This window comes from Eretmochelys imbricata, chromosome 4 (genome assembly GCF_965152235.1).
Source record: "Eretmochelys imbricata isolate rEreImb1 chromosome 4, rEreImb1.hap1, whole genome shotgun sequence".
NCBI classification, from domain to species: Eukaryota; Metazoa; Chordata; order Testudines; family Cheloniidae; genus Eretmochelys; species Eretmochelys imbricata.
This window is the reverse complement of record NC_135575.1, coordinates 12,597,296-12,611,318: the sequence shown is the minus strand read 5'-3', so window position 1 is coordinate 12,611,318 and position 14,023 is coordinate 12,597,296. Positions and strand designations below refer to the sequence as shown.

At 43.9% G+C, this 14,023-nt stretch overlaps 1 protein-coding gene across 3 annotated transcripts; it reads left to right on the top strand.

The window, feature by feature from the left end:
• The first annotated feature begins 2,574 nt into the window (after positions 1 to 2,574).
• Positions 2,575 to 13,544, top strand: LOC144263450 (sulfotransferase 1 family member D1-like). 3 transcript variants are annotated; one of them, XM_077814324.1, is made up of 8 exons: positions 2,575 to 2,668; positions 6,159 to 6,321; positions 8,096 to 8,221; positions 9,045 to 9,142; positions 10,855 to 10,981; positions 11,535 to 11,629; positions 12,098 to 12,278; positions 12,720 to 13,544. In XM_077814324.1, exons 2-8 carry the CDS (start codon positions 6,174 to 6,176, stop codon positions 12,830 to 12,832), a joined length of 888 nt encoding a protein of 295 aa, XP_077670450.1. In that variant the 5' UTR covers positions 2,575 to 2,668; positions 6,159 to 6,173; the 3' UTR covers positions 12,833 to 13,544. The 3 variants fall into 3 exon arrangements, with proteins under 3 accessions (XP_077670450.1, XP_077670452.1, XP_077670453.1); XM_077814326.1 differs by lacking the exon at positions 8,096 to 8,221; XM_077814327.1 differs by lacking the exon at positions 6,159 to 6,321 and having other exon boundaries at positions 2,599 to 2,668.
• Positions 13,545 to 14,023: the final 479 nt, after the last annotated feature.

The following is a 14,023-nucleotide window of genomic DNA, read 5'->3' as shown; positions in this document are numbered from 1 at the left end:
TTAACTCTTCCACTGCCTAACGCACACAGTATGACTGGTGTAAGAATCATCCCTGCTGAGAGCTGCATGGGGATCTGGTGTGTACATCTCCCCTCCTCCCCATGCAACTGGGGCTCCAGAGCCTCCCTAGCACCATCCCCCTGCACTTCCTAGACCCTGCAGAGGGCTCACTGCAGGGTTTAAGATCCGCACTGGGGGAGGAGAGGGCTGGAGTGGAATCCGGGAGATGCATATCATCCACCCTCCAGCTCCACAGAAGATGCCTGAAAAAATTAATACAGTTCCAGGCCATATTGACCTATCTTGGCAGCCCTTGTCCCAGGAACCTGGGAGCTTCCACAGGGGAATCCAATGGCACTGGCAGGGGGCTGGGGTGGCCAACAACCAACAGAAGGAATGTGGGGCCTTTGTACAGATGGCCGTGGCCTCTTGCAGATCCCCTGCCAGGATCGAGGTGAATCTTGCGGAATCCAAAGGTCTGGGAGATGGGAACCCTGCTCCCCTAACGGGGCAATTTGGGTTCATCTTCATGAGGATTTTCAGTAAACATTCCCCTGTCATGGCTATTAACGCCAGTGGGGACAATCTATGTCAGTGAAATGTTAAGTCTTAGATTTTAAAGCAAAACCAGAGAGAAAACTGTTCAGATTCTCATGGCAGCATAAGCTCATGAGCAAGTGAATGATAGCAGGTTTATCCTTGCAAGGTTTATCCTTGCATGGTTTATTTATTGGCATCCTCATCAGTATCGGATGACTGCATAACAGTGGGTGATGTGACAAGTTACTGGGCAAATATGGCACAAATATGGGTTAATGAAAACTTGCAGCGTCAAAGATCTTTTCAGAGCTCTTAATGTCAGTCTCTGGAGTTTGCTAGTCTCCCATGACCTCCTACCACAAAGTAAACAACAGTGTCATAAAGGAAACTAGACACTCCTCTAATTACTGAAACACCTGAAGCCACTGCTGAGTATTACTGGGCTGCCCGACATTCAGTCAGCACAAGTGCAGTACTTGGTTAATGCTCTTTGTATCATGTGCTATGACTTTCTCTCTGCAGGGTGCTGCCACAATGGCTCTCTAGGTCTTTTGTATAGTGCTGAGAGAGGCTTCCAAAATCAGTTATTGGGCTGGATGTAGGAACCACTGGGTGAAATTCTCAGGCCCGTGTAATGCAGCTAGTCCGATTAGATGATCATAATGGTCCCTGCTGGCTTTAAAACCTCTGACGCAGAAAGTAACTTTTTATTTTTGAAAGTCAGGCGGCTGAAATTGTTATAAAATCTCTAGTTGCTTATTCTCAGTATTGGCTGCATAGTGGAGAGAGCTGCTTTCAATGGAAGAATAAATGTTGATACGTGCCAACTTTTCCCACCCTTTAAAATGGTTTTTCTTATTGGCATCCCTGAGACGTGTGGGCATAACAGAACCACCTATCCCCTCAATTCGTGCTTTGTTTTGGGTGGTTAATTAGTTAGCTAGAGTGAAAGGGATAAAATACAGGTACCTAGAGGGCACATCTACACATGGTATTTTGCTCTTATGTAACCTAATCAACTTACACCAGTGCAAACTTTTAATGTACATGCACTTAAACTGGTTTAAGTCATTTTTAAAGCAGTTTAGCTTGATCTGATTATTTTACTGAATTCCGAGAACCAGTATAAACATGGTTTAAAGCAGTTCTAATGTGTCTGCACTAGGAGTTTGCCCTGATGTGATAAATCAGTTTAAAATGGATTGACGTATACTCGTGATGTTTGCTAATATAGATACGCCCTCATATTCGGTGAAAGGTCTGCTTTAGCACTACAGAAGCTAGAACATTGTCATGCGATTGTGATTAGAGATTGTAGCCCATTATTCTGAGAGAGAGCTAGTCTCTTGCATACAAGACACTGCCCAGGTTTAATGACCTCTCATAAAATGATTTATTCCAGAATGAGGCAAGTTGGATTCGCCTGACAACAACAATTTTAAAATCTACATGAAACTTCCAGGAAAAAAGCAGTGGTTTCCACAGAAATGTCTATGCATATTCAGTTTAAGAACATAAGAACATAAGAGTGGCCATAGTGGGTCAGACCAAAGGTCCATCTAGCCAAGTATCCTGTCTTCCAACAGTGGCCGATACCTGGTGCCCCAAAGGGAATGAACAGAACAGGTAATCAGCAAATGATCCATCCCCTGTCGTCCATTCCCAGCTTCTGGCAAACAAAGGCTAGGGATCCCATCCCTGCCTATACTGACTAATAAGCATTGATGGACCTATCCTCCATGAACTTATCTAGTTCTTTTTTGAATTGTGTTATAGTCTTGGCCTTCACAACATCCTCTGGCAAGGAATTCAACAGGTTGACTGTTTGGTGTGTGAAGAAATACTTCCTTTTGTTTGTTTTAAACCTGCGAGGTCGGTGAGGTAACATCTTTTACTGGACTAACTTCTCCACTCAAAAATCCACTTCCTGGAAAGATAAAATCCAGAGAGCCAGACTCCACCTCTCGGATGGCAAATCCTGTAACTTAGCACTGGGGAAGAGAAAGGAGCGCAGCTGATCTTAGAAAACAGGAAGTGAAGGACAGAAACTGCTAGAGCCCACAAGTAGGACTGGGATCCTAGCCTCTGATCAACGAAAAAGCCTACAAACAACCAAACTGAATACACAGTAAGTTCCCCAGCTTTACGGCACAAGGGGGTTCTTAACTCTGGATCAGTGAGTAGGGTTTATAGTGATGTAGGTTTGTTATCAGTTAAATGGGCAGTTCCAATAAGCTGACAAGTTTTAATAAAAGCCCGTCCAAAGCAGTCTTCAGAGGAATTATTTTGTTGTGTTTAGTTTATGATACAGTCAGTGGAGCTGAAATGAGTATTCTGAATTAAGGGACTTGTGACCCAGAGACCTCTGCATGCCAGCTGGCAGAGGCCACAGGAGTGCATAGGGTTTTTTACAGGAATTCCTGGGTCGGATGTAGCAAAATAGTCCACAGAAGGGAGAATGTGAGGTCTCTACCGAGAGCCACTAGCCCACTGATCACTGCAAAATGTGTGTACAGATCATATTTAAGCAGTTAAGTATCTGTGTTCCTAAGGTCTTAAAGTTAAAGCAGGTTACCAGGCGGTGACATAACTCGGACATGTTCCTTTCAGGCAAGAGGTACCAGATGCCTATTTCCCTGACTGGTCATATGTGTGTCATTGGGCATACAATTCATGGCAATTTTGGATCTATTTTCATACTGAGCCCCAGGCAGAATAAAAGATTATGAAAACTGCCAGAGAGGAAATTCACAGGATACAACAGCAGAGGGTGTCCTGTTTCTGACTAATGACAGAGGATTGTTAGGGGATATCTGGGGGATATAAGGAAACACAGAGACTCCTTCATGAAGGAAGCAAGCTAACAGTGTGTTTCTCTTATGAAAGGGTCACAGCCAGCGTGGCTGTGAAATTCTGTAAAGATTTTGAGTAAGCAATACCCTACAAGACATCAGAGTATTTTGTTAATTAAGTCTAGAATGCATGTTATGATTTTGTTTTCTATATAATCATCTGTTTCCAATATTTCTACTTGCTATCACTTGCATCTCTATGCTGTGTTAAATAAACTTTTACTTTGACTATAAACATGTGTCAGTGCTGGGTATTAAGTGGAGCGGGGATCTGAGGTGAAACTGATAAGCTGGCTGCTTCCAAAGGAACAGTACCCCCAATCTGTGAATACTGTTCGTGTCCGGGGGACCAGAGGTGGACACTCCAGGAAGATGTTCAGAGGGCCTGACAGCTGGAACGTGCCAATTGCTCACTTGGAGAGAGACAGCAGGGCTTGCACGGCCTACTGGGGAGGGCTTGTGGTCAATGGAGTTGGGGAGCTGATCCCCAGCAGGCCCAGACAATGTTTCCTCACAGCAAGGGCTGGCGGCAGCAAGGGGCCTCACAACTCTGGGCATCCTTGGAAAGCGTCACAGGAATGTTACTTGTTCAACTTCTTATTGAGTACCTGTTTTCCCCCCTCTTCTGAATGTTTGTGTATTTGTTATTTTAGTAAATCTAGGGCGCTTATCAATGTCAGTTATGCTGCCTTCCCTCTAGGTACTGAACACTCATGAAAACTTGTCCACAGCTAAGCATGTCAAATTATCAACTGACAGTCAGTCCACCCATTTGGACAGCGTCCTGCTGACAAACCAAGTCATTACAATCATGTCATGCCTTTTTTCCATCAAGTGTTCTGCAGGGAGCATGTAATGGATGGATGGATCATGTGATTAGTGGTCAAAAATTCTCTCTCCTTCACCATGCCTTGTTCTTGGCTGTTAGAGCCCTCCTACTCCTCCCTCTTCTCACAGGGAATTACACTAGTGCCATCATCTTCTCTGTCAGAAAAACCATGATGTGCACGTTTCTCTGCAGATCAACATGCTCTTCTAGATACTCCAATCTCACTGCATAAAGCTGCACCTCATTCTCTTGACACACGGGGAGTCGCTCTGCCTTTCTGCTTTTCCCACTCATTTTGGCAATAAAAAACTCTCTCCAAACAGCAGTTTACTGTGACCTGCCCCCGCTAGCAAACACAGCTCATCATAGAAGTGGCATGTTTGGGGCTCTGATCCGGAGCGGCCATTTGCCTCTCTGGTTTTCCGGTAGGCTTGCCTCAGCTCCTTAAGTTTCACGCAGCACTGCTTCAGGTCCCTGTTATGGCCTGTGTCCTTCATGCCCTGGGAGATTTTGACAAATATTTTGGCATTTCAAAAACTGGAATGGAGTTCTGATAGCACGGATTCCTCTCCCCATATAGCGATCAGATCCCATACCTCCCGTTCGGCCCATTCTGGAGCTCTTTTGCGATTCTGGGACTCCATCATGGTCACCTCTGCTGATGAGCTCTGCATGGTCACCTGCAGCTTGCCTCGCTGGCCAAACAGGAGATTGAAATTCAAAAGTTCGCGGGCCTTTTCCTGTCTACCTGGTCAGTACATCTGAGTTGAGAGTGCTGTCCAAAGCGGTCACAATGGAGCACTCTGGGATAGCTCCCGGAAGCCAATACTGTCTAATTGCGTCCACGGTACCCCAAATTCAAGCCGGCAAGGCCGATTTCAGCTCTAAACTCCTTGTCGGAGGTGGAGTAAGGAAATCGATTTTAAGAGCCCTTTAAGTTGAAAAAAAGGGCTTCGTCGTGTGGACGGGTGGAGGGATAAATCGATTTAACGCTGCTAAATTCGACCTCAACTCCTAGCGTAGACCAAGGCTCCCGCATGTTGAGTAGGTGGCAGAAAATGCTAGGTATCATTATTGTTGTTTTTCTTCTTGGAACATGGATAAATTCCCATTAATGTTCTGGCTAGAATCAAAATGCTGGTTCACATTATAGTCATTTGCCACTGTGCTCTGAGTGGTGTTCTTCCTGCCTCCTCAATAATGTTTGCAATCGGTTCAAAATGCTACTGCTTGCTTCATTTTTGCCCTTGGCCCCACTACTCTCATCTTGTTCCTTCCTTCAGCTGACAGCATGGCTACTTCTGCTGCTGAGCATTAGGGTAGAACTCTTCTAATATTCAGGACTTTGTGGACCAGCTGTTCAGTAGCATACAGTAGAGCCCCATTGACTTTATGCCATTTTAAACCAGCTGGGGATCTGGCCCAAAGAATATGTGAATAGTGCTGCCCTCTTCCAGCCGATAGGCCAGACCTTCTCAAGTCTATTTTGCCATGTTACCCGCTAGTGGCTATATTCAACATTGCACACGAGTCCTAAAACTGTTAACAGGCATGAATGTTGCTTGGGTTATCACTAACAATATAATACTGAAAAAAGAAAAGGAGTACTTGTGGCACCTTAGAGACTAACAAATTTATTTGAGCATAAGCTTTTGTGAGCTACAGCTCATTTCATCGGATGAATCCGATGAAGTGAGCTGTTGCTCATGAAAGCTTATGCTCAAATAAATTTGTTAGTCTCTAAGGTGCCACAAGTACTCCTTTTCTTTTTGCGAATACAGACTAACACGGCTGCTACTCTGAAACCTGTCAATATAATACTGACAAGTCTCCCAGACTCCACTGTGGAAAATAAATGCTAAGTGGAAGAGAGGGTCTCCCAGCACTTTGTAATGGAAGCAAACCACTTCCACTTACACTCTTTTCTCTTCCTTTAGCTCAGCATTTCCAGGATGGAAAATAATCAAAGTATTTACAGGAGGAAATTAGAAATGGTCCGTGGTATTCCCCTATTCTGGAGTATTGTTGAAGAATGGGCCCAGGTGGAATCATTCCAAGCCAGGCCAGATGACCTTCTCATTTCCACCTACCCGAAATCAGGTGAGTGCCACTGAACTATCAGGAGATTCTTCTTATGCAGCTAAAAGGCACAAACCCAGGGCAGAAATGAAGGCTATTGCCCAACTCTTAGACCACATGTATGCCACACTCAGACCATAACCCCTTTATCAATTCCTCAATTAGGTATAGAAATCTCTTACTCAAAGCCTCCTCCATCTGTGCCTTCGTGATCCCTTTTTATTGAAGAACCCTATTCAAAACACGGCAGTATACATGGGTTTTACTGGACCTTGTCATGTAGGGAAGAAGCTAAGAAGCCTACCAGGCCAAACTATAATGGGATTCAAAAAAGAACAAGATAAGTTCATGGAAGATAGGTCCATCAATGGCTATTAGCCAAGATGGTCAGGCATGCAACCCCATGCTCTGGGTATCTCTAGCCTCTGAGTGCCAGAAGCTGGGAATGGACAACATGGGATGGATCACACTGTAATTGTCTGTTAGGTTCATTCTCTCTGAAGCACCTGGCATTGGCCACTGTCGGAAGACAGGACACTGAGCTAGACGGACCTTTGGTCTCACCCAATGTGGCCATTCTTATGTTCTTAGGAATGTAATAGATTTACAGCCAGAAAATGGCTTAATCGCTGGTCCCCGTGAGTAGAATTGGGCCTAGCTCTCCTGCATCAGAGCATGTGAGCCCAATCCAGCCAATTAAAGGGGGCTGGGCTACACCTGGGCCTATAAAGGGCTCCCAGAGAGCAGGAAATAAGAGGTGAAGGAAGTGAGTTGGATAGGCTGTGCCTGGGGAAGGGAAGACATGGTGGAGTAGAGTTAACTCCTGCAGTGGGTCCCTGGAGCAAGGGGCTAGGTGTTGGGGGAAGCAGCACTGAGCCTATTGCTCCAGGAAGGGAGCAGAGCTGATTAGAACTCAGTAGGGAACTACCAGGAGGAGGAGTGCTAGACCATGGGGAGGGGCGGCCTTGAAGCCTGAGAGAAAATAAGTTAAAAGACTGTTTTCTGTTGCTCTTCTTGCCTGTGTTATGCAAATAAACCTTCTCAAAGGAGACTGAGCAGGGCAGGGAGATTTTGGAAGCTGGGGAGAAGCCATGCCCTGTAACAATGCTGTGCATAGAAACAGAATAAGACCACAAACTTCTTTGTCCTAGCAGGGATGTGTTCAAAAAGTGGCAAAATATTCCTTCCATGTTGCTGTCTTACTATCATTTAGCCATAGACTCTCCTGTTGCTAAATGCTATAGAGTTCGTGGACTAACACTGGAGTGCCCTCACTCAGTGTTCAGAAAGGGAAATTGCCAACTTGATTCTGACCAACATGAGCCGAAGGTGAGTGTTTTTTTTCACAGGATGGATGAAGTGGCTTTTTGCCCTCAATATAGGCTCAGCGCTGAAGGGTGACAGGATTCTATCTATTCACACCTCCATTTGTGAGTAGTTTATCTCCCACAAGCCTAGTGGGATATTTGCATTGGGTCTTCAGGCAGTAGCAGAAACAACTGTGATGTTATATCAAGTTTGGTGATATTGGCCTTCCACGATGATAGGCCCTTTGAGTCACTTCGTTACTGACATCACATATTCAAGTGCAGGCCAAGAAAGCCCAGGAGCACTGATTATCACCACCCTCAAAGTCTGTAGCTAAAAGCCATAGGCCAGAAGGGATCATCATCTGGTGTAAATTGGCATAACTCCATTCACTTCAATTTATACCAGCTGAGGATCTGACTCCATGTTTATGACCTGCCTGCTGCACGCTAGAAGAGTATTTAGCTAGTTTGCTTTATATTTCCAGGCACAACCTGGATCAGTGAAATTGTGGACATGATCTATAAGAACGGTGATGCAGAGAAGTGTAAACAGGATGCGATTTACGTTCGGGTCCCTTTCATGGAGCTGATCATCCCTGGAATTTCAAATGGTAAAGCTTTGCACACTGCAGGCACGCTCCTGGAGAGACTGGAGCTGCGTCTCTGACAACCCTCCCTTTAGGAATTGTGTTGCCCAAAACTGAATATGAGGATATTTATTTACCTCCCTGGGCTTTTGGGAGGGTTGGTTAACTGGCTCCAAATTTTGTCCTCGGATACATACAAGAAAATCTCACTGACTGTGTATAAATCTGAGGATAGAATTTAGCCTTTACTGTTTCTAAACCACTCTGAGTTCTTTGGAATGAAAGGCACTCTGAGCCTGATCCATAGTACACTGAGGTCAATGGAAAGATTCCCACTGGATCTGGCCATATATAAGTGCAAACTGTCAATAGTATTAGGATCCTGTGCACAAGGAGTTTAAATATGAACTGAAATGTTTTAAAAATAACTTAATACACAAATAGATTAAGGGTGGGATTTTCAAAAGAGTTTATAGGAATTAGGTGCCAAATTCCCAGTAACAGTCAATGGAGGTTGAGCACCTAACTCTCATATTTTCTTTTGAAAATCCTACCCTACGGATGAGATTTCCACTGTCCACAAGGGGAGCTGTTAGGTGCTGAGCTCTTTTGTAAATCTCGCCCTAAAAGGGGGATAGAATATTATATGTTCACACCCGGACTTCTATCTTTACCCACATCTGTCTGGATTTCATCCTGTAAAGAGATACAGAATGGCAGCTCAGGATTATTAAAGGCTGCGGGCCCGATTCCTCTCTTCGTAACAGTGGCCCTCTGAGTGTAAATAGTTTATGATCAAAGCTGTAATAGTCCTGTTTTTTCCTTTAATCCCTTTTCTATTTTTTAGGTGTCGCAAAGCTGGCTGAAATGCCCTCTCCCCGATTAGTAAAGACCCATCTTCCTGTTCAACTCCTTCCTGACTCCTTCTGGGAAAACAACTGCAAGGTTAGTATTATTTCTTTGCATTGCGTTAGCAGAGGCTCCAACCAAGATGGACATCCCATTGTACTACACATGTGTACTGTGAATACACATAGCAAGAGAAAATTCCTGCCCCACAGAGTTTGCAATATAAATAGACAAAGGAAGCACTACTATCCCCATTTTACGGATGGCGGACTAAGGCCTGGAGAGATTAAGTGGTTTGCCCAAGATCATATAATGAATCTGTGAGCGATCCAGCAGCTGAACCTAAATCTCAGGCAGTGCTTATCCATATAAGCAGCCTTCTATCTGAGATTTTCCACTGGAAATTAATATAGTAATGGATTAAGCTGGAGTTTCCATAGGATTCTAGTGCTGCTGTGTGTTTAGTTGATTTTTTTTTTGAACACACACAAAGATTCTCAGTGACTAAATCCAGCTACCATTGTAAGTACTGATGGTCAAACAATGCATCACTCAAATGAGCCTCATTTGACATGAAATATCATCCCTGAATTTCGACAATCCATGCACTTTGCAGACATATTTGATACCATCAGCAGTGCTGGAGAGGAGGATTCAGGGCCAGGTTATAGCAGGGACTAAGGGCATATCTAGACTGCAACCAAAGGTGTGATCTGAAGCACAGGTTGGCCTACCCACTCTAGCTTTAATCTAGCTAGCATGGCTAAGAATAGCAGTGAAGACATGGTGGTGCAGGCTAGCAATGCAAATATATCCCCAGGATCCCCGACATGCCTGTACAGGCCATGCTGAAGCCCACATCCCTATGTCTTCCCTGCTATTTTTAGCTGTGTTAGATAGATTAAAGCTAGAACGGGTATATCTTCTGTGGGCTGCAATCACACCCCCAGTTGCAGTGTAGACATACCCTGAGGGTGAAATCCTGGCTTCATTGACATCAGTGGGGCTAGGATTTCCTCCCTAAGAGCAGGGTGCTCTTTTCTAGGCAACTGTGAAGGAAATTCTAATTGTTGGACTCAATCTCTTTCTCTCTCCCCTCCAGCTTGATTCTTTGCATTGGTGGGGGAGGCAGCAATTATGGTTAAAGAACAAGAGTAGCCATTAGGCCTACTGGGTACTATTCCCAATTCTGCCTCTCCTGCTCAGTGTACCTCCCTGTACCTCAGTTTCCCCATCTGCAAAACACTACATTACTTAGGACTGTAAAGTGCTATGACTTCCCTGGGTGAAAGCTTTTATATAGCTGAGGAACAGTAATGTTGCCTACTCTGCCAGTCCCCATCAGTTGACTGTGACCTTGTGAATTTCTGCCACACCCCTTTCGCTCTGGGCAGTTCATTTTTTTTTCAAAATTCAGAGGGATTTTCCTTTTAATGCCATGACTAAGCCTGGAAGGGATCGCTCTTAGAGTGATTTATTCAATGAGACTTATAGTGACTCTGGAGAGCGTCCTACAAAAAGTAGTGTCACTTGCTCATTCAATAGAACTGGTCACATTTTTTTGAAGTTTGGTTGCAAAATTGATGGGAAATTAGACAGTGTTAATAAATCTCCCCACCCCTCTCTTTTTTGGCCAATGGTAGAACCAACTGAAATGTTTAGAATTGAAAAGGTCAGATTTCAATGAAAATATGGGTGAGGGGAAATCTGAAAATATTTTTGCAAATTTATTTTCTTGTTTTTCAATCAGCTTTGTTACTCTAACATAGACTCGATTGACCATGTAAACATCCTTCTCTTCTCCGCAGATCATCTACGTTGCCCGAAATGCGAAGGATGTGGCAGTCTCTTATTACCATTTCTACCAAATGGCAAAGATACATCCAGAGCCTGGCACCTGGGATGAATTCTTGGAGAAGTTTGTGACTGGGGAAGGTAAAACTTGAAGCTAGATTCTCCCTACAACACTGAACTCACAGGCTGTGACACTGCTAAACTAAGAACTATGGAGCAGATTATTAGCTGCTCTAAAGATACTTTATTATACCACTTGAGAATCTCTTCCCAGGAGTGTATCCAAATTTCAGTTAGACAGAAGCCCCTACAGGGCAAGATAAAAGAACATGAACACATCTCCCATTAGCCTCCACTTGTTGGTTTCTGGTCCAAAACCAAGAACCAGATCCTCCTAGAACATCTCTTAGATGCTCAGGCAGTCAGGTTGACTAGTTAATGTCTCAAGTTATCTATTCCTGGGGGGACGGGAAGGGGAATGAGTTGTGTTAAAAGGGGTGTCCCAAGACATCCAGCACCCCCTTATTTCCCTATCAACCCATTATCCTGGTATGATTGTGCCATTATGGGTTTTTTTTTTTGAGAGCCACACAAAATATTCACTATTTAACCTGACTTCTTTGCTGATATCACAGTGAATCCATATTCAATGTGAATGTTTCCCTTCTCTTCTACTCCTTTGTCTTTGATTTAGTTGTGTTTGGACCTTGGTATGATCATGTGAAAGGCTGGTGGGAGAAGAGAAAGGACAAGCGGATTCTGTACCTGTTCTATGAAGACATGAAAGAGGTGCGGGAGGGAAAGAATATAAACTCATCTAATGTTTTGGCCCCAAGTGCGTTGTTTGTTTGCATGAGGATAACAAGTAGGCAGCAGCTATGCCTATCAACAATACTTATTCAGAGAGCAAGAGAATCAGGCAGAGGGGTGAGGCTTCACAGGTAATATACTCAACTTCTGAAAACAACGATGTCACAGTTGACAAAAGGCATGTCTTCAAGATCCAACTCCTATACATTCAGATAAACAGAACTAGCTAATATAATTTGCAATAGTTCTATCTGGTGATTCCCAACAATATTACACACACACGGATTTGGGAGATTAGGGATCTCCCTTCAAAAGGAAATGCCAAACCCCTCCATTCTCACTGTCCCCAATCCCTACCACCTGGGCTGAGAAAGTGACATTGTACAAGCACCTTGTAATAGTTTCCACATCATTCTGTGTGGCATCTGACAATCTCTTTCTTTCTAGGATCCTAAACGTGAAATACAAAAGGTGTTACAGTTTCTGGGAAAGGACCTGAAGGAGGATGTGGTGAATAAAATCCTCCATCACACCTCATTCCAGGAGATGCAGAAGAACCCCACTGCCAATTATAAGATGATGTCAAAAGCTCAGATGGACCACAGTGTGTCTCCCTTTATGAGAAAAGGTGAGAGCCCCTCACAGCAATTATAGGAGGGTTTACAAGAAAGGAGGAAAGGCTGGTAACATGGAAGCAGGGCCAATAATAGCTATAATCTGGGGAAAAGCCAGCCACTAGTTCTGCTTCCATAGGTGGGAAAAATCTCAGGATCCGTTTTATCCTTTACCAGCCAAATCTGGCTAATGATGGAGCTGCCTAGGAAAAACACTGCTCAAGGAGAAATGGAACTAATGGGGAATTAGAGTGAAAAATTGTCACCATTTAACCAAGCCCTAGTGAGATCTCTGAAAGAGGCAAGTGGCAGAAGGGAGACTATAGATTGAATCATTGCTTTGGTTTCACAGTTTTATAGGCCAGAAGGGACCATTATGGTCATCATTTAGTCTGAACTCTCGCATAACACAGGCCACAGAATTTCACTCAATGATTCCTGGTTTTCTCCTCCAGGTATGGCGGGTGACTGGAAGAATCACTTTACCGTGGCCCAGAATGAGGCATTTGACTCAGATTATAAAGAGAAGATGAAGGGATCGACACTGCAGTTCCGAACAGAAATCTGAAGCAGCAGTAGCTTCCTTCCCCCATCTGGCTTAGGTGTTTAGTTGGCTTGGACAAGGGAGAAATTGAAATTAAATGGGGGCACCAAAGCAAACAGCAACTATTAACTACTTTAGATATAATTTTTTCCATATGTTTCTATTTTTGTGGGGTCTTCAGTTCCATAACTGCCATTTGGATAATGCAGATGGGACTTCAAGCCCCATCCCTCTGGACTGCCACTAGGATCAGTGATGGTTTCAGCTGCTGTGTGCTGAGATTCTCACATAACCACATGACTCCAGGGGCTGGGGCTTGAAGAAAACCCACCAAATATCATGTGTCTTGTGGTAAAATCACAAGAGATGGCAACACTGAGGTAAGACTCCACCAGAGGGATTATGCAGCTACTATCATTAGCAAACAATAGCAAGGTATCGTTGGGAAAATATCGTTGGCCTCAGTTTTTAAGGACTCATCTACAAGGCCCTACACAGTAAACTACATGGTACTGAGTTTGTCTACTATACCTGAAAAGCTGAGCCGAGCCTGCTGTGACTCAAACCAGCAGGTTCCAGAAAGTCTATATATGCCAAAACTGATGTGTAGACTGTTAGGTGCTTTGAGATGAAAAGCACTGTAGATATTAAGAGGTGCCCTGCAAAAGAAGACTTCATTCAAACTGCATATGTATGTCAAATGTGCCTGCCTATGAGCACACATACAGATTAAAGGCTGTAAATCTGAGTTTGCATTCTACTACATTTGTCATTGCCAGTGAACCCCTATAATGTCTGGAGGCTGGTAGCCTGAGTGATGTGACTTCCCCGTGGTTTTGTAATATGACCACAGGTGTGGCCCAGAACAAGGCTGGCCCTCGACCAAATGGCACTCCAGATGAGGAGTGTCTTCAGCATCCCCCATTCCATTTGTTAAACTTTTGAATACCTTATTTTTTATTGCATTTGTAGCCAATTTCATGACTTTGATGCATGATTTGCATGCATGATTTATCCCTGTCATATAGGATGACAAATTTGCATGCTAGGAGCTGTACATCAGTATTTATTCATGCCATATATAAGCAAATGTAAAAAAATTGTTTACTCTAAGCTTATAGAAACCTTTTAATTTCAAGAATAACTGAAATGCACAAAGCTCAAATAACTGGACCAGTACTAAGTAGTGTTACAGTAGGGGACAGCCTTAGAATA

Coding starts and splice junctions, on each gene's coding strand:
- LOC144263450 (XM_077814324.1), top strand. CDS start 6,174: ATGGAAAATAATCAAAGTATTTACAGGAGGAAATTAGAAATGGTCCGT. Junction 8,222..9,044: donor CATCCCTGGAATTTCAAATG/GTAAAGCTTTGC, acceptor TCTATTTTTTAG/GTGTCGCAAAGCTGGCTGAA. Junction 10,982..11,534: donor GAAGTTTGTGACTGGGGAAG/GTAAAACTTGAA, acceptor TCTTTGATTTAG/TTGTGTTTGGACCTTGGTAT.